The 26327-nt window shown below is 40.9% G+C and overlaps 1 protein-coding gene across 24 annotated transcripts in view; it reads left to right on the plus strand.

The window, feature by feature from the left end:
* Positions 1-26327, plus strand: part of NRXN3 (neurexin 3) — a 1019488-nt gene that overhangs the window by 336145 nt on the left and 657016 nt on the right. For all 24 annotated transcript variants that reach the window (XM_027672731.1, XM_027672716.1, XM_027672707.1 and 21 more), the window contains one exon: positions 25930-26133. In XM_027672731.1, coding sequence (XP_027528532.1) covers positions 25930-26133 — 204 coding nt within the window. The remainder of the gene's footprint in view (positions 1-25929; positions 26134-26327) is intronic.

Genomic DNA, 26327 nt, shown 5'->3' on the forward strand with positions numbered 1-26327 from the left:
CACTTCCCATGGGCAGGCAGGTGTTCAGCCATCTCCAGGAAAACATAGGCTGTATCACACATAACAGTTACTTGGGAAGGTAAACACCATCACTGCAAACAACTCCTCCTTCCTTCTTCTTCCCTCCACTGCATATACTGAGATTGATGCCCTGTAGCATGGGATATCCCTTTGATCAGTTGGGGGTCAGCTCTCATGGCTGTACCCCCTCCCAGCTTCTTGTGCACATGCAGCCCCCTCATTGTTGGGGCAGTATAAGAAACAGAAAAGGCCTTGGCTCTGTGTAAGCACTGCTCAGCAATAACAAAAACATCTCTATACTATCAACACTGTTTTCAGCACAATTCCCAAACACAGTCCCATAGTAGCCACTGGGAAGAAAATTACCCCAGCCAAAACCAGCACACAGGGGAAGGTAGAATTTACTAAAACTTGGACCATCTGAAGTGGTAAGTCATCATGAGGGAAGGAGATACATTTTTACCTTCTCATCATAGCTTTCCTGGGTAAGCTTCCAGCAAGACATATAATGACGTGTCACATGGATCGTCCAGAGTGAGCTTACTATGGGTATGCACCATGTCTGTTCCGATTTCTCAGGTGTCCAAACTGATGACACTGGGTGCAAGAACTGCTTCAGACTACCTTGTGTCTTTGAGTCTCTCATAGCTCAGTGGCTGATCTCAGTCTCTGTGACTTCATACCTTGCTTCCTTTCCATACCCTACAATCAGACCAGTTTGTGTTTCTGCTGAGACTGCCAATTGTCCCTACAATTAAAGGAAATATCTTGATGGAAGAGACCAGGATGAAGTAGATTCATTTGTCATGAAAAATTATTTCCAATATTTAAAATTACTATATAGACCTTGGAGATGTTATCTGTGAAATTAGCTTTCTCTATCTCTCTGCTTTGCCTGGTCGAAGCCATCAAGCTGAAAGGCAGGCACTGGCACAGTGCATTTTCTGTCTCATTTCTTTTTCTGTATTCATCTCAGGGGGAGAGGAAAGACTTGGCATTCATGATGCTCCCTTAATTGACTCTTTCTCCATATGGAGATAGGCAGTCGCCTCTTGGACACTTTGATTGATTAGATGAGGCTATTATGTGATATGGAAAGGATATGCAAAAGCACAGCCATCACCACAAGCATGGAAAGATCCTATTTCGTGGTGTATATTGGCTCACCCTGACCTGCTTGCTTTGTCTGCCCTCTCTCATATGCAGTTATTGCACAGAACAACCCACTAGGTACCAGACTCCAAGGTGTGGCTCTCCAGAAGGGAAACCGCTCTCACTCTCTCTGCTAAAGGTCTGAGAATGCGTAAAGGAAAGATAATTTTCATCATGTTTATTTTATTTCTTAACAGCATCCTCATTTTTTTTTCTTGGTAATTGAGAACAAGGAGGTTAAAACTGGGAGATAAAGTGCAGAAGAGGGAAACTGTATCCTGATTATCAAATCTTAATATGAGTTTCAGAGTGACTTCCTGCTTTGTGATGATTATAGATGGTGAATAGGTGGGTAGATAAAACATAAAATTTGGGAGACATCCATCACATTAATGCAAAAATCTTCCCACTAGAGGGACACAGAAGCAAGGAGGATGTACAAGAAAAGCAGTTTCATAATAAATGCTGTTGGTCTCATGATGCCTCCATTATTTATGTCCTGAAGCTGTTGACTTCTGAAGTTCTGCCTGTTAAGGCAAGGTCCCCTTGTGGTCAGCCTGCTCCCTTTGGGTAGGGGATACCTACCATCCTAATCTTGTGTTCTTGTGATCAACTTGGCATTTTTCCATTTCTGAACAAGGAGGAATTTTAACCCTTCATGTTGTGATACCGCTAAAGGGAGCAAAAGGATAGAGCAGGTTGAAGGAGATTACTGTTGGAAGTTATATCAAAGCACCAGAGTTTAGGATTCAAATGGAGTCAGGAGGAATTAGACTTTTAAGTCTGACTGCCCCAATACCCCCAGGTCCCATTTCAAACTGCTGAGAAAGAAAAAATGCGGTATTTTAAGCAGTGATTTTTTTTAATCCACTCCCTTTCATTAAATGAGTAAAATGGAAAGTGACAATTCAGCCTTCAGTTGAAAAGCATGTTGGATTGATGGCTCCGGGAGCCCTAGGCTTGTGCTTAGAATGAGAAATATATAGAAAGTACCTCTCCTTTATATACCTTATTTATCTCTTGAAGGAGTATTTGCATTAGAGATTAGAAGATGGGTCACTCTTCCTGACTTGCCTGGTCTTTGGTAGAGCTACAAAGTAGAATGGTGAAAGTAGGAGCTCTTCTTCTATAGCTCTGATTTCCTCTGTGTTGTGTGTGAGACTGCTGGAGACAGAAAGAGCTATGAGGCAGCTAAGTGCATCCAGCCCAGGGGCATAGCAAGAGGGTTTGAGCTGAGCAGAACAAAATGGAATTTGTGCTGCAGGTATCATCTGCCACATGAGGGCAAGATCTCCCCCTGAACAAGTGATTGGCAAAAGGCATGCACTTGCTAAAGAGTGGGAAGGAGGCAAGAATACAGAAACCACCTCAAATATTTTATAGTTTTGTTATTTATTTATTGATTTTAAATCTCTCTGTCATAAATGATTGTGACTGAAGAGAAAAATTAGGCCAAAGGAAAGACTTTTGACATATTAAGAAATTTCAAAATATCTATAGTCCCTACACAAGTCTCGGTGTACAGGTTCTGATTCCTAGAGGTGGAAACCTAAGAGCTCAGTGCGTAGTTGTGGAAACATCCAGGTTTTCACCATTTTTTGACCATCACCCGATTGAAGTTCTCTTCTGTTGCAGTCTGACTTTTTGGTGCAAACCCCAAAAGTCACTGATATCCCATTTCTGCTGGTCAGCTTTCATGTTGTCCAATTTGTGCAAATTTCCTTTATTCCTGCATTTGTGTTTGATTGTTCTATCCTCTTGGAGGACTGACCAGTGCTGAATTTTAGACTTTTTCTCCCTGTCAGGTGTTACTGGAGGATGATTTAGCAATGCAGCCACGGTGCTTGCCTCAAAGCTGTGTTTTTAATAATTCCAGCTTTTCCTCTTATTAAACACAGAGTTGGTCATCTGAGGGTGTGGATAAAGTAAGGCACAGGTAATAATTGGCAGGTCACTTCTCCCCAGTCCCAGTGTGATGCTCAGACCACCACTGTGGTGTTAAGGAGCTGCCATTAGCCACCTTCCTTGGTGAAGGAGGTAGAGATAGTCCAGAGTTCAAGGGGATGGAGATTCACTCTTGTCCCAGCCTGTTGCCCTCCCTTTTACTGAGGCAACATCATGGTTCTGTATCTTGTTCAAATGCTTGTGTGCCGTTCCCCTAAGTTTGCTGGATTCCTTCTGCTGCCTTCCAGTTTGATCAAATTTCACTTCCCTATTTGGTGCAGAAGAGCAAGGAATGTCCTGGAAGATTTCCTGAGATGTGGGAAAAGGGAACAAGGAAATCAATAAATAGATCTTTGTCAAACAAAAGGCTGATATCTTTGGTATCTTTTTGTTTATTTTTTTGTCATTTTATAGCCTGCAAGCTTTTTGGATAAAGTAATTATGCAAAACAAAATGGATTAAAATAAAGAAAACCAGAAATGATTTATCGTGCTATTTTTTAAACGACTCCCTTTGGTTTTGCTTTATCTTTTAATTTTTGTATTTAAAGTCAAAGGCACTTGGTCTGCTTTAAAAATAATCAAACCATAAAGGGATACTACAAATAGCCATGCCGAAGAGTAATGAATCCAGCAGACAGAAGGACTTGTGTCCAAATAAAAAAGGCAGAAGTGTAGGCTGGAATTGGTATTGACTGTGCGATGTGCACAGTGCTAATGGACCTGCAGAAGAAACAAGAACATTGCAGCCATAAAGTGAAAAGCTTGTCTGCTGTGAATACAGATGAGAATGGGAAAAACAGTGCTTTTATGGGACTGCTTTTGCACACATGGCCTCTTAAGCTCACCTGCTTATAAAGTCAGAGTGACAGGATGTAGATTAGCAATCAGCATCCTCATTTAGCCATTTCTCTGCAGGCTGATTTACGCTACTGTGATTTCTTTTTTCTTTTGTCTTTTCCTCCTGTCTGAAGATGACTTGCTGAGCACATCTATCCTGGTTTACACTGTTGGGGTTTTTTTGTCTGTTTTTTTTCTGAGAGAAACTGTAAAAGTTAAAATGCAGGTCATTTACCTTTCTTTGTGTGTCTATGTGTGTGTTGCCTACAGTTCATACCCTAGTCTGTGCTACCAGCCAAGGCTCAGTCAGTAAATCTTCCAGGAGAAGCAGCTTTGAAACAGCTGCCGTGTCCATTTTGCTGTGAGTTGGTTTTTCCCAGGCACCCTTTCACTCAGATTGTGGAGAGATATTTATCAATGTGCTGCATCACAGTGTTGATCAAGAAAATCCTTTTAAACTGAGTGGCACCTGTAACTTTCTCTTCCTGTGTTGATCCCTTGAAAGGCAGTATCCTGTTAGGCACTGAAGAGATTGTGCATGTCAAGAACTGTAACTCAGCATCTGTTTGGGTGCCTGCAGGAAGCTGTATATTATGTTATTCCTGCGTCGACATTGTTCCTGGATTACATGCTTGAGAAACTTCCCAGTGAAGGCTACCTAGGGGAGCTTCAGGGCAGTAAGGAAGACCACTCAGATACAACTGGAAGTGAGGATTCTGGCATTAGGCTTGTTTGTATTTGGGATTGAGATGTTTTCAGTACTGAGGTGAGAGAAAAATGTTCAGGCAATGGACTGTAACCCATCTGACGCTGTTGATGGGTTGGCAACGGACTTTAGGCTGTTCTCTGCCATAGCGTTGTGGGGCCCGCCAAATCTCACAGTATCACCCCTCTGTAGAAGCCAGAGATGGAGGTGAGTGAATTTTTGTACCTTTCCATACAGATAACTCACGGGGGAGCCTTCAAACTAAACTGAAACAGACAAGGTCATAGCTGGGAGAAAGCCAGGAAGTTGCTGACCTCTCTACCTGTCTTTGGGCTATAAGAATATGCTAAATAAACACACATAATTTTTTTATAAGGGTGCAAATTGATAATCCTGTACAAAAAAGTGCCATTTTTTTTCCCCATATGCAGAGTATTTCCAAAAGGAAATTGATATAATAATTTTACATTTCAGGAAATTGTGATATAGAATGATTACTACAGTAAGATTTAAGATTAAAAAAGTCATTAGCCACAGACCTTGACTCTGAGGGTGTTTAATTTACTTTACTGGGATTTAAATCTCTGAATCTAGGATATCAGCTAATTTAGTTGTTAGACTCTTAGGTCACTGAGCTACCTTTTTCCACCTTGAAGAAGCTATCTGATGTCTCTAAAATAATACTTGTAGGTCTCTGCAGACATGGTGGTATAGTCCTGGGATATTTGATTAGAAGTTCCTAGACATAAATACTTACATACTGTGATAGGATAGAGATAATTCATATCAGAAGCAGAGTTCCTTCATCTCCTCCTCTCCTGTTTTCCCACTCAAAAGAGCACTCATGAATCACTTTAGCCTTTCAGCATGCAATAATGAAAAACTGATTACCATACAGCTCCCCACAGGTCAGCCTCTCTCTTACCCAGCGTTGCACTCACTCAACTATCATTCCCTATGTGTCTGATCAGAATCCGGGGGACTCCAATACATGCAGAAAGTTAGTAAAGAGATGCTTATAAGACAAACTGAAATTGTACAAGACTTAAGGAACGAATGAACACTAAGAAAATGTTATCTGACGATGAGAGCTAAAAGACACAGTGATTTCCCCGGACCAGGGGTAAAAGCACAACGAGTGCCATTACTTAGAAATATTTTAAAGCTGCCTTACAGGTGCTGTTCAGGTGCGTTGCAATGTATTGGGCACAGAGTGTCCTGTGCTACAGTGTGCGTAGTCTTGTTTGCTTTGCAAGACTGTCTGCTGACTGTTACAGTGTCAGTACCTGCAGATGAGCTGTGAGCATGGGCAGTTGTGTCATGTCAATTCAGCATTACTGCTGGGCTAATGAGTGAGAAAGTCTGATCACGGCTTCTCACAAAACAAGCCTTGACATATATGGGACATCACTAATTCAGTGCTTCACAAAATTATACAATATAGACATGTCTTGGGATTCTATTTCTGGCTTATATTACTATAGACAAGTTCATTTTTCTGTGCCTTCTCTAGCTGCAAAAAAATCCCAGATACTTAAGACTTTCCAAAATCATAGAAGGGTTGCAATTTGAAAAATTAGTGAGTCACTAAGAGTTTCAGATTCTAGGACAAGAAAAGCTGAAGGCCAGCAAAATGCTAATTTTTGCTAATCTTCAACCTTCTGTTTCATAGTTTTTCTTAAGCTTAATGGACATCTTGCCATGAGAACAGGTAGAAAATCTGACATAGTGAAAACAACTTATTTTTGTGTTATCTAACTCATTTTCCTATTATTGCTATTTGTTTCATAGTGTTTTCAGTACAGAAATGGGAAGTTCTTGGTTTTGTATATTAATAATTTGAGTTCATATCCCTGTAAGAACAACATGCAAAGCGTCACCAGCCGGGCAAGGGAGATGATTGTCCCGCTCTGCTCTGCACTGATGTGGCCTTGCCTTGAATATTGTGTGCAGTTTTGTTCACCATCTAAGAAAGACATTACACTATTAGAGAGTGTCCAAAGGAGGGTAGTGAGGGTGGTGAAGGGCCTGGAGGGGAAGCTGTATGAAGAGCAGCTGAGGTCACTTGGTCTGTTCAGCCTGGAAAAGAGCAGACTGAGGGGAGACCTCATTGCAGTCTACAACTCCCTTGTGAGGGGAAGAGGAGGGGCTGGCACTGATCTCTTCTCTGTGGTGACCAGTGAGAGGGCCTGAGGGAATGGCCTGAAGTTGTGTCAGGGGAGGTTTAGGTTGGATATTAGAAAAGGTTCTTCACCCAGAGGGTGGTTGGGCACTGGAACAGGCTCCCCAGGGAAGTGGTCACAGCACCTAGCCTGACAGAGTTCAAGATGCGTGTGGATAATACTCTTGGGGATGTGGTGTGACTCTTGGGGATGGTCCTGTGCAGGGCTAAGGGTTGGACTTTATGATTCTTGTTGGTCCTTCCAACTCAGCATATTTTGTGATCCTGTGATTCTGTGAACATTGCCTAAACCAGCAATGTGTATTAAAAATCCTTAAAGCTCAGAGATTTTCTTTTAAAATATCAATGACTTTCTGTCTTGTACTACTTTTCTATGCTGGCAATGCTAATGCAATCCTTGTGTGGTTGTTGAGACACAGTGCTATATTTTTTTGAGGCACACAGGCAACCTTTTGCAGATAAAATGCTGTAGTAATTGGGACACTCAAGGGGAAAAAACTTTCTCGTTTCTTTGGTGTTGTAAAGGCAAAATTATTAATTGCCCTTTCTAAAGCACTAAACAAATGATGAAATTTTGTACGGTGTGTCAGTGATTGGCTGGATGTATTTAACTTGATAGTGATATGAGATTTACAGAGCACACAAGAAAGGATCCTTAAATAGTTTACCCATTGACCTTTGCCAAGATAATAAGCCTGAATATCAACTCCTCGCCAGTTAAATTGTGTACTAATGAAGTGACGTATACTCAGCTACCTGCATGCTAGTGAGAAGTACTCCTAGTCACATGAGTAGGAATATGTATTCAAGAAATATGAGTATAAAAAGTGTAAAGAGTGTGCTGTTGAGCATCTTGGACTGAAATCCAACAACATGAAAGAAATTGTCACAAAAAGTTGAAATATAATCAGGAGAGCTGGAATTATGGAGAAATATTAGAAGAGTTCAGTACATATTGCTTGGAAAAATAATAACCCGAGGGGAGGATGATGAAGCAGCTCTGATGAGAAGACTACCTTCCCAAGGAAGGGAATTTTTTATGAAAGTTCATAGGACACTAATTGTGGAATATTGGGTTAAATTAAGAAAGAAAAGTGATGAATATCATAGCATCCCACCAATGAGCTTGATTTCCTTTTGCTTTGTTTTGCTATAGCAGGAATACTAGAAAAGAGGAGGAAACCCCATCAGTTAGACACTGGAAATTAGGATGGCTAAAACAGCAGAGTAAGGCCAGGCTACTGTACAGTTTAATGAGATATGCTTTGTAAGAGGGAAGGAAGGGAAGGGAGCTCCAGAATCTAGCCAGCTCTTCCGTTTCTAGCTTGTATGGATCTGTGAAATGAATGCCTCAGAATGATAACCTGGAAATGTCTTCCAATTTCAAAAGACCTATTTTCCTTTCTTAAATCCTCTTAATGACTGGATATGTTTTCCTAATTAGTATTTGAATAAGTTTGTAAGACATGCAAGACACTGATTCCCAAAGTAGGTTTTGTTTGATTCTTATTGTAATTACTTGTTATAATAACTCATACTGAATTAGGAAAGGTTGAATAGTTAGTGGTTAATGGTGTAAAAATAACAACATTTTGATACCTCAGCTTCTTTGCTAGATCTTAAAGAATTGTGGAACAAACTCCATGTTTAGGCAAATTAGAAACACTGTTACGCGGCATGTGTTACAGTATCAGATGAGAAAAGAATGTTGTTAAGGAAAGTATCGTCAAATGCCGCTGTAGGGAAAAGCTGTTGCCAAAAAAACTTCAAATCCCAAACTCAAATCTCAATTAGAAGAGGTATTCACAGACTCATATGAGAAAGAGAAACATGGGAAAGCAGAGCATGTGTTGCTTTCAGGTTGCTGGTAAAGGAGAGCCTAATGTAAGGCTCATTCTCTCTAGCCAGTGTATGACCAGAAGAAACAAGTGTACCGGCAGATGGAGGACGGGGGCTTTTTCTTACTGACAAACTGTCATCCCAAATATTGTTCATCAACATAAAACCCCAAAACAACAACAAAAGCACAGTCTACCATTTAGTTCACTTGCATTTAGTCTTGCTCTGTCATGAACTTTTTTTGATCTTTGGCAAAGCAATTAGGTTCTAATGAATAAAGACAGGAAATACTGACTAACCTCAGGATTGCCCTCTATAGTGCTTAGGGCCCATTAGCCCTTGTAAAATCCAAATATAAGTGATGTGCTCAGGGCGTGAAGTGGCCATTCAGTAAGGATGGGGTTCGGGAGAGCCAGTGGCTGGGGGGAAGCAGGGACAAGGTTCAGGTAGCCAGTAGTACCTGCCAGGAAGAGGATGTACCTGTCTCCTCTGTTGGGTGCAGGCTTGATCATGCTGTGACCTTGAGCCTGATGCCCACATGAATATGAAATTCATAAAACCCACTTCAAGATTTATATGCCACATAGCACCATATGTCGTCATACAGCTGCAGTGTGTTGATGAGGCACTTAGGTGCTCTGCCTAGTTGTGTTGCTTTTACGTCAACCTCTTTCCATTGAACAGAAGCTCCTTTGTTGCCAGACTATATTGCTTTAAATTCTGTGCCTTGGTCTCTCCACGTCTGTTTGCTCACAGGATGTCCTCTACTCTGTCCAAGAATTTTGCAGGTGATTGTGCACCTAGAATCTTGTATTCTTTGTGTTGGCAACCTTGTACGTTGTGCAGGGAGCTTTAGTGTGATGTTTAAAAGCTTTGGACTCTTGGGAACTTCTCAGACTGGCCATCTATCATTGAGGGTTTTTTTAATTAACTTGGTGGTGTTCTGTTGAGCTGTGTCAGAAGTGGGTGAGAAAAACACTGTGATTTCCTTTTCCAGATGCGGATGAAATTAGGGAAGTATGACAGTCCCACAGCAATCCTGCTGGTTTTGGTACCTTTGTTGGAGCACAGCTGTGCCCAGCAGCTGGTCTGGAATCAGGGAACCAGGAAATTTGCACAGTTAGCAGATATAAATAGAGCATCTGTAACTATGAGAGATGCTTAACTCTGCAGTAAATAAATTCTAGTAAAAAAAAAAAGGCTAATTGAAATCTTAGAAAACTGTCTTATGCCTCAATTCTTCCCCTTTTGAGTCTCTCTCTATGTGCAGAATTTGAAAGCGAAACAGGTGTTGTATCTATAGAGTCTTACCATCTATGTTTCAAGTGATGTCAAGAGCAGTCCCCTTTCCGTTACAGATTTAGATTATTTTTAGGCTTGTGAATTATTTTCCAGTTTCCAATGGAATTATTGACCTCTTCATTATTTTGACTTGATATTCTGAGAATTTTTCACGGTCTGTCCGATGAAGAGTACAACAAGGTGGCAGGTAGCTCTTGGATCATCCAAAAAGGGGGGACAGCAGCCCAGTTGTGGTGGGCAGTGGGTTATGTCCCTGCACTGTCTTGGCTTTGCAGTGTGACACTGAATGAACTGGCTCCTATTTCTGTCTCAGTTTCTGCTGTGAAAGTAGACATTCCTGAGGACATCTTAATGGTTTCAAATTGTGTGGAGGACTTCAAATAATAGGAATCAAGGACAAGAAAACCATCCTATTAGGAGACTTACTCTTTTTCCTCTTTGGTTAGAGTATGTTAGCTGCTTATTTTAGAAAACAGAATGTTCTTTGCGTTGTGGTGTAGAGCTGTGTCTAATCCTTTCCAGGTGTAAATTAGGAAATCTTGTTTTGAAACAGCCCTTGCTGATCCAGAACCTGTGCAGACATGAATGGAAATTTGGGACCTTGTCCAGTAAGTAAAAACGGGTGTCAGTGACACTGTGCAGAAAACTGACTGGGATTTGCTGTGTCTCTGCTTTCTCTTTCATCCCAGGAGGAGCCACACTGCTGTTCAGTGAAAAAAACACATAACAAGTACTTCTCAGAACTAGTGGCACAAGTAAAGAGACAATTGCAGCCTCCTTTGCCATCTAATGGCCTCAGGCAGTATTGCCATCTGCTCCTCACTGTGCCACCAAAGTGTCTGAGCAAGTGCACCAGTCTCTGAGGCCCACAGTCTCTGCATCCCCATTGCCTGCTCTGCTCACTCAGCAGCTGCTGGCTCACTTGATTTCCTAAATTCCTATTAGCACCCCCTTTGGGGAAAAGCTTGACACTCTTTTTGTCTTCAAATAGACTTGAAATATATACTGAAGTGTATTATTTCCTTAATACACCTGAATATACACAGCTCTTCCCCCCCGAGGCTCCCCCTGTACCCTTGCAGTCCCTCCAGGAACCCTTAGAAGAAAGCAGAGCATGCTGTTACGTACAGATGTTGTACTGAACTCTCAGGATCGTGACTGAGCATGGTGTGAGAGCCTGTGATTCACTTTATATTGAAAATAGAGAGAAGTGGCTCTCTCTGTGTGCAAGAGAGGCTGCATGCCTGCTTCAGTGGGTGAAGAGCTTAACATCCGTTTTCTCCAGTGATATGTGGAGTGATGGCTCATGTATTAAGCTATGAGTTTCTAAACTCTTGAATGACTCTGTTAGTTGAAGATAATAGCAACTTGGAGGGAGAGTTATATGACGGAAGCTTTTTTTCTATATGTATCCTAGGTACTCGTCTTTCATCACGTCAGTCTGACAACTTTCACTGGCCCTCACTTTCACATTAAAAAGAGTAAATTGAGCTGTCTTTGGTGATAATGTGGAGTTAGATGCCGATGACCTGCCAGAACTGGATTCCAAATGTGTCTGTGCCTGACACTTCTCCTCAATACAAGGGTTCATTAGATTTTATTTTTTTAATATATTTGGTTTAGTTTTCTAATTATTTCTTAAGTGAGGATCTACGTGTGTTGTTGAAGAGAGGTAAATTACATTCTTTCCTACTCTCAGATCAAATAAAAGAAAATCAGAAAGTAACTTGTTGAATAGATCTCGGGAATCCTAATTTGTGTCCTTCTGCTTTAGATAGCAGGCCAACATTATTAGGCCGGGTTGGATGGAGCTTTGAGTAACCTGTTATAGTGGAAGGTGTCCCTGCCCATGATAGGGGGTTGGAACTAGATGATCTTTAAGGTCCTTTCCAACCGAAACCATTCTATGAATCTGTGATTATTAGGGGATCAGTGGAAATATTATAAGGAGGTACTATTAAATATAGTTTAAGCAAAGTGGAAAAGGAAATACTGCCCTATTTGAATTAGATTCCTCTGTTTTTTGTGCATAGCAAGGGCTCAAGTTCTGCCCATACTTTAGTCACAAGGAAAGTGATTTGGAACCTTTACCACCAGATCATGAGGCAAATGATAAGTGACTGAGAGGAAAGTGCTTTGGTTCTGGAATAGCTGAAATGTCCAGTAAATCTGTGTCGGTAGAGTCATTCAGATGGTTTAACTCAGTATTTCTACGCTCATTTCTAAGCTGATAGTTTTCATGAGAAATTAAGATGATGATATCAGTCTTCAGAATATCCAAGCCTGAACTTTGGCATTATTATATTTTTTGCCAGGCAGCCTGTTATCTGTGGCATAAAACTGGGAATCAAATCTGGCAGTTGGAGACAGTAATCACATCTCTGATGAAGATACGTTTTGTCACTTAAAACACACACTTTTGCTTCACCAGCAGCCAGTGCTGTAGGAAGCAGCATATAAATAAATGTTACTGAAGAAGATGATTGTCAATCCGAGTCCAAGACTTACAGGTCAAAGTAGCATTTGTTTCTTTCTGTGCTATCTGCTCTGCCTGCTTCAAAGTTAGTTTCACCATTAGATGGCAGTTTAGACCCCTTAGATCATAGAGTCGTAGAAGATCCTGAGTTGGAAGGTACCCACAAGGATCATAAGAGTCTAACTCCTAGCCCTGCTAAAGATGGCCCCAAAAATCACACTAAGTGTCTGAGGGTGTTGTCCAAATCATCTTGAACTCTGGTTGCTCAGAGATTGACTTTCTGTTTGGAAGAGTGAGAGCTTTGCCTGTCTTGCTTTGGTTGGGTTTTTTTTATTGTATTCTTCCCTTTGTGGTATTCAGTCTAGCCAACACAGGAGGAGTGTTTATGCAGTGTAAAGAAGCGATATGCTCTATAAGATCAAGTGGCTGTAGGTGTAACTTGTGTTTCTGAGGACAAAGGGTGCAGTGTGACTAGACACAACCACCGTGGCTTTAATATCATGCAGAATGATGTTCTGACTTGATAAAATTGCTGTTAAGGATAAGTCAGCTCCTAAACTGTCATCGAAGGTTATGATATTGTGTATTTGGCAGCACTGTGCATATTTTGATTTGTTGTTTTCCAAAGTTTGTTGGAAATTGGAAGGAGAAAAGGTTTGAAAAATATAATGAAATTTGATTTCTGTTTTACGGGAAGGAAATTTCTGATGTGCTTTGTTTATTGCCCGGTGCAGGTAGCTGGCTGGCTTTGCTGTTCTTTGTATAGGCTTTTTGCACAGTAACAGGAGAAAGAAAAATATGAAAGATAAGAAAAAAAGAAATACCATATTCTGATGCCACAAACAGTAGGAGCGGCAAATCTGAGAGGTGAAGTACATACAGGTAGCTTGTTTGAGATTATTTTTTGCAATGTACTTAATTTCAAACTGAAGGTGTCCCAATAGGCAGCTGTTACACTCAAACTCAAACAGTTCCTGTTGTTATGAAATAATTTTGCAATTGTACAGGATCCTCTAGAATATAGAAGCTTCCTGACTATGAGTTCTTCTGTTTTCTTACGTTGGCTTTGATTTAACTTTACGTCTCTTGTGGGAAGACTTCTGGATGGCATAACAAATATTTTCCAAATTGGAGGCCATCTGGGACACTAAGGCTTGATACCAGTTTCATATGAGGTTGCACTATCATACAAGCCACAAACAACAACTGCTGTCTTCCCCCATCACTCTGTCATTGCGGAGCTTTCAGTGCTTGTTATCTCCTATGTTTGGCTGTGTGACTCCTTTGAAATGTGGGCAGATGTGAAGGGCACATCTGTGGGCTTGCTCCAAACTGTTTATACTTGTCTGTGCAACAGCCAGGCTGTTCTCCCTGCAGTTGAAGGCTGTTGTTTCAGAGTTGCAGCCCGACTTTCTCATCCCTTTCCTATGGGTGCAGAAATAGTAGGGACGTAAGCTGCAGACAGCCCAAGAGAAGGGGCTAGCAACAAGTAGCCAAAAAACTGAAAGAATACCTTCAGATGTTGTACTTAATTTTTTTTCTTTTTCCTCAGTTTTAATTGGTAATGATTTATGACTTTTATCGCTATAGAGAAATACCCTTTGAAAGAGTAGGAAATGTCAGACTCTCTCCCCCACTACTTTTTCAGGCTTGTATAATGAGGGAAGAGAAAAATTTTCATCCTTGAAGTAAACACAATTTGCTGGTGGGGCCAGTTCTAGTCAGGCTTTCTCAGAGCCTGGAAAACCTCATGATGGATTTGCCACAGCCTTTATACAAAGTTAATCTGATATCCACGCTCCCATCTGCTTTTACCATGCTTTGTTAAATTGTGTTGGGCTCTGTTCTAATAATCTCACTTTCTCTGATACACTTCAGAGGTTTGACCGAATAATACATGCAAGAGCATTCTGCAGTCCTTTAAACATACATCCAGACATCTGGCCAACTTACCTTGGCTTCCATCTTTGAATATTCTCTTTGTTCTGTTTCATTCCTTTCCTTTTGTTACAGAGGTAACTCTTACTAGGTACCTATTTCATATTCATATCAACAAGAGCTAATTGCTGTAAAAGAATTGTGCATCTATTTTCCTTCATGGGTAATTTTCAACAAATAGATAGTGATTAACTGCCCTGACCTTACCTGTGATCCCACTTAGCTAAATGGAATGGCTTTTGAAATTTAGTCTCCTAGTTCCATCTCTCCTGCACTTAAGAGTCTGAGAGACTTTTTAAGTGAGAGCAAACTGTTCTTTCCACTGTACAGAGCACTAAAACTGTGGCTTTTGATGTTTTTATCAAACACCTAACTTTTTACTAGGATTCAGAATCTATTCTTAGAGATTGCACTTCCTGTCTACCACCCAGATTAGCAAACATGTCATACTTGTGATTGGTGGCTTTATTCCTGCCCCTGTCCTGGACTTCCTCAGAGCACAGGCAGCCCTGTAGATCATTCTAAACAGTGATTTTAGAATGTGGAAAAGCCTACCTTAGGTTGAGGTTACAAAATTCCCATTTTTTTTGTCTATTTCTGAACTCTGGTCTTTAGGAATGAGTAGTTGATGTTGGAATTCATCACCTTACCCTTGTGACAGGGATATCAATGGTACCATCCTTAATGCTCTTCCTAACAGTGGGAACCAATTCTTCCTTGCTATTGCTCTGTGAGTATTTCAGGTTTAGTACATAAAGAGATTGTTCAGAAACCCAGAAAATCTGAGAAGGCAATGGTGATGTGAAGCTTTTTATTACCTGCTCACTCATTGTGGAGTTTTTTCCTAGACAGGTAATTCTGCAGGTGTGCTGCCTAGCATTGAGTGAAGAAGGTGTGTGAAAACTGATGTCATGGAGAAGTGACAGTCACTGATAACCAGACACTGAATTTTGTGGTTGAGGCAGTTTACAGGTCTAAGGAGACCCTCTTCCCTGATGGGCTGCATTTAATCTGGCATAATTTGATGTAATGGATCAGAAATGTTGTAAGAAAATACATCACATCTGGTTTGCTGCTGGCAATCTGGAGAGTAAGTGTCCCTCTGGACTGTACTATAGTGGACAAAAGTGCTTTAGACGGGATAAATAGCAGGTTATTCACCATCAAAGCTCTCTTATCTTGGAGTTTGTCATTATGTCTAGTGTAAAGAGAACAATACAGGATGTGGGTACAGTCTTACATTTTATCTGTTAAGTGGATGCAAGTGTCTTGATGTGGTGACAATGTGACTGTTTTCCAATTTCAGTTAGAAGCAGGAGAGATCCAAGCATTTCAGTAAAGTCTAAACCACCGTATAAGGTGATTTGAAAATCTTCTGCACATAAATGACATTTTCAGTCTAGGATACCTGCTTATTTCAAGATTTGGTCTTCTTTTGGATGGTAATAGTCTCAGGCCTTAGAAGCTATCTCACTAAGTCTGTGATAGAAGCAACTGAAGAAAATTCAACTTCGCTTAACTGTGGCATCAGGATGATGCTTTTGGAGTATGACACTTTTCACTGTGTTCTGATTGCTGCCCTGAACTTCAAAGTAAATAAAATGAGATACACAATGGTGACTGTGAAAGTTTTAGGGTCACAGCTGCTGTCATAATTTATACATCTGGAGTTCTTTTGACTGGAGAATCTCATAGAAGCAGCCAGTGCTGACTAAACCTTCACAGCTTGTACAAGAAGTAGGATTTATTATATTTTACAACTCTCATCAAGATCATTGGAGACTTTTGGAGCTCAGCAAAGAAGAAGAAAATTAATGGAACTCTTCCTCATGGATACAAATCTTTGAGTTATGGATTGAGGGTTTGGACTGGCTACTGTTATGTATAAACCCATTCACTGAATTCTAGTCTAGGCCCTTGGCCCTTAGACCAGTGTATAGTCCTGCACTGTGGATCCTGCCTTTGGCATTTGAGATAGGCTTGTAGGCGTTTAATAACTGTGTGACTTTGCATAATTATAACCAGTGTTCTAGAGTATGAATTCTAACTGTGTCTTTACCAAGAGATACTGATTTTGTAAGACAGAAACTGCACTTGGTCATGTTTGGAGTCAGAGAAGGACAGCTCATGGACATTCTTGTAATTCCTTTTTTATCTGAAATTCCTTTTATTATAAAAAGATTTATAAAATGTATAAAACACATACCAGAGTTGTACAGTGGAATTTGGGCTGTGGTACAATCATGTTTTCAAAAGGCAGTGCCTGTTACTTGAAAGTAGGACTAAATTTCTTTTATCTACTAGTGAAATTTACAGGCTTGAATATGTACCTCTTGCTTTGGCCTTAATGATCTTGGCAGTATCAACTGCCATTTCATGCCAACTACTAGTTTCTACTTCTCTTTTCCTCTTTATCATGGTTCCAATAATTGGACAGTGGTTGCAATTAGCTGGGTGAGCAGCTCTGGCTGTTGCATCTCTGCTGATGACTTCATTAGGAATGGACAGAGCCTGTGGGGTGCCTGGAAATCACTGTCATCATTTCTACATTGTCTGTGCTGCAATGACTGAGCATTGCTCTCAGACAGTCATTACCTTGGGTTTAAGGATTTTGCTAATGTTTTTAGGGAAGACAGCAGATCTGTGAGAGGCTCTGAAGGGTCATTCCTCCAGATCCTAGTATTATAAACTCAGCTTAGTTTATCTTGTATTTTATGTTTGGAAGTTGTAGTCTGAAATCCCAAAGTACATGTTATCCTATGTTTTTCCACAGCATATGTGCTGTTCTTACCCTCCTAATAGCTACCTGCTCTGATGTATCAGGCTTCCCCCAAAGATGATCTATTTTGCAGCCTTTGTGAGTGCTGTGACATTCCTGTTTCCATGAAGCTGCTTGCCTTACATGAGTTATATTTCTCTATTTCCTCTGCCTACTTGTTTTCAGTATGGCAGTATCTCACTTCTGTCTCCTAATTCAGTGATAGACTGGGTTGAAGAATTTTTGCTTTTTCAAAAACACTATGGTATACCTGTGATTTTTGTGGACAAGTTTACCCTAAAGTTTGTAGATCCATGTTTTCCATTTGCTTCCTGTCCTATTAAACCACCTCTTCCAGGAATTTAGAAAGTTCAGGCGTTTGGAATTGTCAGATGAAAAATGTAAGGAATGGAAATTGAGGATTGCTTAGTCCATCCTGTGAACCTTCCTTAAACCAACACTCAGAGGCAATATTAGTTTTTTCTTTCCAGTGTTGGAAAAACAGAACTGAGGAGAGGTTGTTTATGGATTTAAACAAGGTTACGAATCTAGTTCATATTACAGCCTTGCTTTTCAAAGAGGGTAGGCTGGAAGAGACCTTCCAGATCATCTAGTCCAACTGTCAACCTATCACCACCATAATTAATCCTAAACCATATCCCCAGGTGTGACATCCAGATGCCTCTTGAACACTTCCAAAGATGATGACTCCACCCTGGCAACTTATTCCAGTGCCTTACTACTCTTCCAGTGCAAAAAAAAATAAAATATCTAGTATCTAATCTGAACCTTTCCTGTCACAACTTAAGGCTGACTCTTCTCATCCTTTCACTTGAGATGTGGCAGAACAGAGACCAACCCCACCTCACTGCAACCTCCTTTCAGGCAGTTGTAGAGAGCAATGAGGTCTCCCCTGAGCCTCCTCTTTCCCAGACTAAGCAATGCCAGTTCCCTTAAAGCTCCTCATAAGATTGTGCTCCAGACCCTTCACCAGCTTCGTTGCCCTTCTCTGGACACACTCCAGCACCTCAATGTCCTTCTTGAAGTGAGGGGCCCAGAACTGGACACAGAGCTAGAAGTGCAGCCTCACTAGTGTTGAGTACAGAGGGACAATCTCTGCCCTAATCCTGCTGGCCACACTGTTTTTGATACAGGCCAAAATGCCATTGTCATTCTTGGCCACCTGAGCCCACTGTTTGCTCATATTCAACTGGCCCTCAACCAGCAGCTCCAAGTCCCTTTCTGCTGAGCAGTTCTCCAACCACTTATAATTTTCTGTATTTTCTGTATTTTCCCATGCTGCAAATTGTATCTGCTGCCTTTTTTTCACTGTGTACCTCCTAGAGAAGCCAAACTTCATTGTTGCTGTAATCCCCCTTTCTCGGTGAATACTACTCAGGAGATAGGGATCAAAGGCTTCAACAGTGCAACTCGACAGTGCCATGAAGAAGACTCACAGATGTTCGAACTAAACAGAAGTTGCATCACTTTCTAAACTGTACCACCCATGTAATGCAAACTCTCAGACTATCATTTTAGAAGCAGATTTCCCCATGCCTTCCCATTATGCTCGTTGACTTTGAGGAGCAATTCTTCTTCTACTCTTAGCCTTCATGCCAGAGATTTCTTCCCAGATAGTTGTACACAGCTCTGCAAATGTTAGAGTGACATTTCGAGTAAATTTGAAAAGCCCGTGTGCTCCTTCTTGGTTCCCCTGCAGCTCTGCCAAGCTTCAGTATAGTAATATAGCCTTGCTTGTCACCTCCCAGGGCTAGCAACAACATTTACAAGCTACAGTTTCCTCTGCAAATACTTCCACTGTGATACTCAGTGCTCTTGCATTTCCTCCCTTGCCCAGTTTTTTATGATTGGGGCCTGAAGAAAGTTTATTTGGCTTTCACTGTGGAGTGCAGGGGCTCTTTTTTTTCTTTTTTCCGGTAACTCTCCATCTGACAACGCCACTTAATTAACTTACTCTCTTTTGTGTGTGGTGATGACAGGAATGGAGGAAGGACATAGCAAGCCTGATGCTGATAGAAACTGGTACATACTACTTTGTAGGGTACCCACAGGTTAGCCTGGGGAGTTGGAGAATTGGTTCAATACAGAAGATAAGTAAAGCTAGACTCCAGAGTGCAAAGGTAAGTGAGGTTTATTAGTGGAGGGAGATTTGGGATCCATGTCCCTCATATGTCTTCTCTAGGTCATTTTAAAATTTGGAAGGTCTCCACTGAAGCTTTTGTTGTAGACAGTCAAAAATCTTTTGGGATTATGCCTTACAGCGGTGGAAGCCTCACAATTTTTATTAGTTCTTTGAGATTTATTCCACTTTGAGCTGAAAATTCTCAGGGCAGCTTTACAGGATTTTGGTATAATATACCCTCTTTATAATATTGAAGTAAAAAAGGAAGGTGTTAATTTTGGATTCAGAAAACAAAAAATTGTTCAGTTCTAAAAAAAAATCAAATTGCTTTTGTTCATAATCAAAGTTATTTCACTGTCTAAAAGTATGAATCAAGGTAATTTTTTTTCTTTTTTTTGTCTGAGGTAGGTCATTATAGTACATGCACTGCATCCTGCACTTTTATACTGATGTGTTGCTTGGGGCTCTTTGTTTGCCTTTGTATCTTTTTTTTTGTCTTCCATTTTGTGGATACTTAGTCAATAATATTTTCTACAGTACTTTAATGTGTCTATTTGTGTTTGGAAAAACCTCAAAGGGACAGGAAAGATAAGATACTGGAACAGGGTGAAGACAGTGGTATGGAAACGGAATAGAATGGAAATGGAAAGGAATAGAGTATTTATTCTTTTCTGACTTTCTAGATAAATAAATAGGTGTGGTTTGCACTTCAGGTTTCTTCAGGAACTTTTTATTTTATATGAAGAAACTTGCACTTCTGGGCTATTTCCAGGCCCAGAAATTAAATATTTTATACAATGTTATGACATACATTTTGCAAGGTTTTGAAAAAAAATGCGTTTGATAAAAAATATTCATCTGGATGTCATCTGGCCTATGTAAACATCTGCTAGCAATTTTTGTTTATAGCAGGGCCTTATAAGTGACAATTATTATTACTGCTCCACCAGTATTCTTGCATCCCTGAAAATGTGATGGATGCCTTGGAGCTAGCTCTATTATCTCTCCCATTTGCTGCTCATTTGGAAATATTTTGTGCACATTGCACTGATAAGGGTGTCTTATGTAATTACTCTACTTTTAGTGCTTGTTTGGTCTTAACTGCCATATGCTATTCAAATTGGAAAATTTGAATTTAAGAAAGTAGTATGCAAATCAGAAAGAAGCCAGGAATGAGAAGCAGGAAAGGCAAGTTTTAGAAATAAAAACTGAAAGCTGAATGAAAGGCCTTTACTAAGTCTAAAACAGAGTGAGGGAGCTGGGATAATGATATGCTGATCTTCAGGATATGAGGGTCCTTTTTTGGGGGAGTAGGGAAAGAAGATGTCTTAATTTGAAGCAAAGAAAAACTTGGATTGATGTTGAAAAAATACTTTGGTCTGTGAGAGAGATTAAGTACCAGGAAAACCAGTTCAGTTTCTTTACATTTCTGTAGTTGTATGTGTCCAACATTTTAATTGTTTTATCTTCATGAGTTTCCAACAACTGATAATAACACTATTGACATCTTGTCAGGCTGAAATCTTTAAAGCAGAATAGCTTTGTTCTTACTAGCACAGTAAACCTATCAGTGGCTTATTAGTGATACTTATTATTTGCAGGGTATTTTGCTAGACTAATAAAACTCATTCTTATTTCTAAGGTAATGTTTCTCTTCAGGCAGTTATTTAAAGATGGTTTTGTGCTCTCTGTTATTGTCTCTCTTGTTGCTAGTTTCCCTTCAGATTGCTCTTTTCTGTTTGGCACGCTGAGTAAGGTGAGGTCTAATGACATCTAGATGGGAGACATCCAGGGAAAATTCAATTTGTTGCAAAAGGTGTTATAGCACATTTGGTAAAAAGGGATTTTGCTTATGGGTCAACAAGAAGCAGTGCCAGAGCATGGTACCACCAGCACCTTTAGGGCACCAACAGGCCCTGTCTGGTCCCTGGGGCTCCCCCACCCTGCTCATGGGCCAGGACCCCATGGCAGCCCCCATGGCCATCAGCCCCTGCCCCAGTGATGCTGTGGCAGGGCCAGCCTCCAGGTGCCCACAGCCTGGCCAGCCATGGGTGCTGCCAAACCAGGCTCATGTCCCATCCCTATCACCATGGCCCTGCCTGGCAATTGCAGCATGTACTCTTAACCCTGGCCAGCAGACTGACTTCCTGGCCTGACTGCAGACCTGCATCATCACCATGAGGTTTCCTGGATTCTTGATTGGACCTGGCCCCCACCTGCAGGTCTGTCCTGCTCACCTCTGTGGGTGTGTTGGACAGGACAGCCCTGGGCAGCAAGGGCCCGGCACAGAGAACCCTGCTGCTCCCGGCACCCATCCTGCTGGATGACATGCAAGGTCCTAACTGCTTGTGAGCACTTAAAGTTCATATCATGTCTCTTTCACCAAAAAAGGAGCGTTATCTCCTGGGTCCTAGTCAGATTCCGTCTGAGTGATTGCATTTGGGCTCCCCAAATTATTTGGTAGGCTTCTGTTGTTAAAACTCATCTGTGTGGAATCCACTTGGACGGGAATCAGGATTTCTTTTTCTTTTTTTTTTTTTTTTAATATTATTTTTGTGTTTGTTTTCCCTTTTAAAGTGTAATTTTGGTTTTCAGAAAATCTGTTTTTATCTAGGGCCATGTGTCTGCTAGTGGTTATGTGAGGGAAAGAGGTGAGCTGGGTAATGCCTGCAGGAAAGTTGTCTGGTTTTTGGATACAAAGCTTAGGCATTCTAAGAATGTTTGAATTTGCAAGAACTTGGAAATATTTGGTCTCAGCGTTTTGGTCTCTCAAATGTAGCTGAGGAAAGATCATGTGTCTTGCACTGCTGTCACTGGTGACTTCAGCTTTCATGAATGGTAAATATTTTTCGGGTTTTTTTTGCACTGTCACCCTTCTAAAAAATTCAGGAAGAAATTACACGCTATTGTAGTCTGGAAAGCAGAGGAAAGAGACCACAGGGAAGAACAGGAGACTACAGGAAAAATAAAACAGAGAAGAAAGGAAAGAAGCAAAGAATGGAGGTAAATGCAAGAGAGAAGTTAGAAAGCAGATGAAAAAGCATGAAGAGGTCTTGAATATTTTTCTGTGTGTATGCTAAGAATACACCTGTTCTGTCTCCCCAGGAGGTTTATGCAGAGCCTTGTGGGGAAGCAGCAGTGAATTGCTCCTTTGGATGCTAAGTGTAAAATTAAAACTGGCAGGGTCTGAGAGCACAAGACTGGGAAGCTAATTGCTCCTAATAACGTATTGATTTTCGGAGATTTCTGGCATTATGTCAGGGCAGTTTTGAACCAGCACCTGGTTTCTTCCACTTGCCATCTCCAAACTAAGGCAATGAAGCTTCTGGCATTGGGATCAGAAATAAATGCCACATGATCTTTTTGTCTGTACAAATCTGTGGGGGTCTCAAACATAGTTTCACATATTGCTCCTGTGCATGTCTTTGTGAGACGTCAAATATAAGAGCAACCCGAAAAGTAGAAGAGTGGAAGAAATGTGCATGTATTTTAAACTTAGATAACTGTGTTGCTGCCTGTATTTATGGTGCTGAACAAAGCATTACAACAGTTCTATTGCTGCAGAAGACTGAGGACAATGGAGTGGATGCCTGTATTCAGGCAGAAGTCTCTAGCACAGGTGCCTGGGAGGTTGAGGTCATGTACTTGCTGCCAGGTTACATTCAGCCCTAAGCAGATTTGCTGTATGTATTGCTCAGCTGTAACATGCCTTCCTCAACCTTTGGGGACTGACTGTCAGGACAAGAACATAGGTTTTATTTATGTGACTGCTAGTAGGCAATACCCTCCTCTGAAGAGGTGTTTCTGTAGCTGGAGGGAATGGTCTGCTTGCAAAGAGATACTCCAGATAGCGAAGACTTGCCAAGTGAGAATGAAATCTTGTTATTTTTTAAATATGTCAAGTGCATAGCTGGGCTGAGCTGGGCCAGACTTAGGTCAGCATGGAGCACAAACAAGAATAGAACATTAAATTTTATCTGCTTATTGTTATGAGGTTTCATTGCCCCCTATTTGTAGCAGACTGGCCAGAGAAGGACAGTAATACATGATTTAGGCTACTGTGGAATGTCAGCTAAAACACTGTCCAGACTTTTGTGTCAACTTAAGCAATTCTGAGTGTTCTTCAGGTCCTCCTTACATAAGTATAATAGTGAGGGTTGGAATCTCTTGTCTAAGGACAGTAATTATTTGACAATAGGATCAGTGAAGCTGAAGGACACAAATTCATATTGAAGGAAAGAGTGTCATTATTACCATGCTTTTGATTTGTTCTAAAGTCCACAGAAAAACTCATGTTTTCAAAGCACCTAATGCATGGCACTGTGGAGAAGAAAGCAGCAGAGCTGGGACACTTGTGTCAGCTACTCCCACTCATAGTCCTGATATCCCTCCTCTCAGCTATTTATGTGCTAGGGCAAGCAACTGTTTCATGCAAGGCACATCTGAGCTGAAGGCGTCAAAAGAGCCATTTCATGCTTGACTGCATTTTCTAATACAATCTGCACAGAGAGAAGAAAGAGAGCAAGGAAGGTTTGTGTGTACATAGGCATTGCCTTTGAATGTATGTATAATATACAGTACATTTAGTTCCAGCTTGCAGCTGTGGGTGGCAAGTAAGAGGTGCAGATGTGGGGGGAAGAGAATTGCACTTTGAAAAGAAGAAACTATTCTCCCACCTTGAAAAAGGTTTCTTGGCCGAATGAAGATGTGAGTCCCCAGGGCAGCGCTGACAGCTGGTACCCAGAAGGTGTATGTAATGGCTGAGTGGGTGATGTGCGTAGAGAGCTTTCTGTGTACAGACCATGACAGTGTGTGGGGAGTGCAGCTAGGAAAACTGGTGAATAGGGATGCTGTTCACAGACATCTTAATGATGCTTCCAGAAAAGTTTTCTTCCTAATGTGTTTGTAAGTCCTGTGACAGGAGAGGTTCTGCATACCAACTGTTAGTGTGGTGGGTCGCTGCACCAGCACAACCATAGTGATCTCCTCCAAATGTTTTGGAACCACATAAATGTCTCCTATGTCACTTTATCAGCTTGATATTTATATCTTTATTTATCACCTCATTTGCATATTTATTGCATTGCAATTCTGTTTCTGGCCACTGTGGAGCCAACCATGGATCTTTTACAGCATGGACATTTGGCTGTTCCTCAGTTTCTCATCCATCTACCCTACTCTAGCATCTAACATGAAGACATTGAAAAGATGTAAGGTTTGGCTCTGCCAAGCTTGCTGTTTCCTGATAGAAGTTCTGCTCCTATCAGCTGGGAAATATGGGACAAAGGAGTGAAACATAAAGAGAATATCTAGATTCCAATACATGTTGTTGCAATTGTTTCAATTAGATGGGCTGTTAGCTTTCTGGGGTGTGTGTGATGAGAATCCCAGTCAATCATTTGAAAAAACTTTGGCTGAACTGAGCTGGATGAGACACTGGTAAAAAGTGCTTTATGGAGCAATCCTTCCAGGTGCCTAGGGAGCTAACTGGTCTATTTTTTTTAAAACCTCTGGGATTTTTACATGTAGGTTTGTGGTAAAACCCCTGCACGGAGCAATCTCTACAACCCTGCCTTTGGTAGGGGTTGGCTGTGGTGAAAAGGAATGCTCTGATTCATACATTACTATATTTATGTAGATTTGTAAATTTTGGAGACAAAAATGCTTCTCAGCATACTCCCGGATTGAAACAATGATTGCCATGCTGCAGTGCTTGCTGCAGTTCTGTCACAGGACTTTAATTCTACCCTCCTTAGAGGAGAATATCACTTTCTGCAAGCAAGACCCTGAACAAATAGAGAATGCTAAGTTTTATAACTCCTTCCCTCAGCTGAACTTCCCATTTTCTTTGACATCCTCAGAGATGATAGAAAAATGTAATTTCTTTCTTGACTGTTTTGTTGTTTGGTTTTTTTTTTTTTTTTCTTCTTCCTGGTTTTCTTTGGCCTTCCATCTCCTAAGTTTAAGTGTTTGAATGACGCTTAAACTTGCAGTGGAGTTTGGTTTGTTCCTTTCTTCATTTGTATCAGTTGTGTCAGCAGAGCTCTACTAATGTTGCTTGTTAGTAAAGAGTGGAAAAATATAAAATCACAAAACAGAACAAATCTGATGTAGAAAAGACCTGTTAGGAAAGTCACTTTATACAGTTGTTTTTCTTTAAAGTGGTAGCAATGAAATTAAATTCCTCTCTCAATAAGGAACAGGAAAGAGTACCAGAAATCGGAACTCTAGTCATTACAACTAGTCCTGTGGAAGGTTGGACTTCAGAACACTGAAGGAGATTGCATTTTTTGGAAGATATGAAAAACAGAGGCTTTGCTAGCTCATAATCCTAAAAGGGCCCTGAGCTAACAGGCTTGTCCTTGGGCATTATGTGTCCATGGGTACTGCTGACTCCAGTTGTGGTGAACACCATATCTTTGTTTCTGCTCATGCTTGCCTTGTAGGGTTTCTGGATGCAGTTAAACAGTTGTTGCATTTTTCCCCAGTTACATATCTTTCTGTGGCAAGTGGTATGATTTTTGTAGACACAGCGCTCTGTGATAGATGACAAGGTTCTTCAGGTGTGAAGGTCACACAGAGGTGTAACTTCTTTTCATTTTTTGCAATTGTTTGCTGATTCCTTCCAGAGGCCTCTATATTGAGCTATGATGGCAGCATGTACATGAAGATCATCATGCCTATGGTTATGCACACAGAAGCAGAAGATGTGTCCTTTCGTTTCATGTCCCAACGTGCTTATGGGCTGTTGATGGCAACCACCTCACGAGACTCTGCTGACACTCTGCGCCTGGAGCTGGACGGAGGCCGTGTCAAACTTATGGTCAATTTAGGTATCGTATAAAAACCTTCTGTTGCCCTCTTCATTATTAGTTTGGGCTTGTGATTAGTGGTTTTTTAAAATAATTTCATTTAATTTCTGTTGGTTTGATTGGATTGGATTGATTTCTAAAATAACTGCTGAGACCTTCTTAATTACATACTGTTGCGGAAAGAAATTCTCTTCTGCATTGCTGCATGAAGATTT

Source organism: Neopelma chrysocephalum, unplaced genomic scaffold (genome assembly GCF_003984885.1).
Source record: "Neopelma chrysocephalum unplaced genomic scaffold, ASM398488v2 Primary Assembly neopelma1_24, whole genome shotgun sequence".
In the NCBI taxonomy this organism is placed as follows: domain Eukaryota; kingdom Metazoa; phylum Chordata; class Aves; order Passeriformes; family Pipridae; genus Neopelma; species Neopelma chrysocephalum.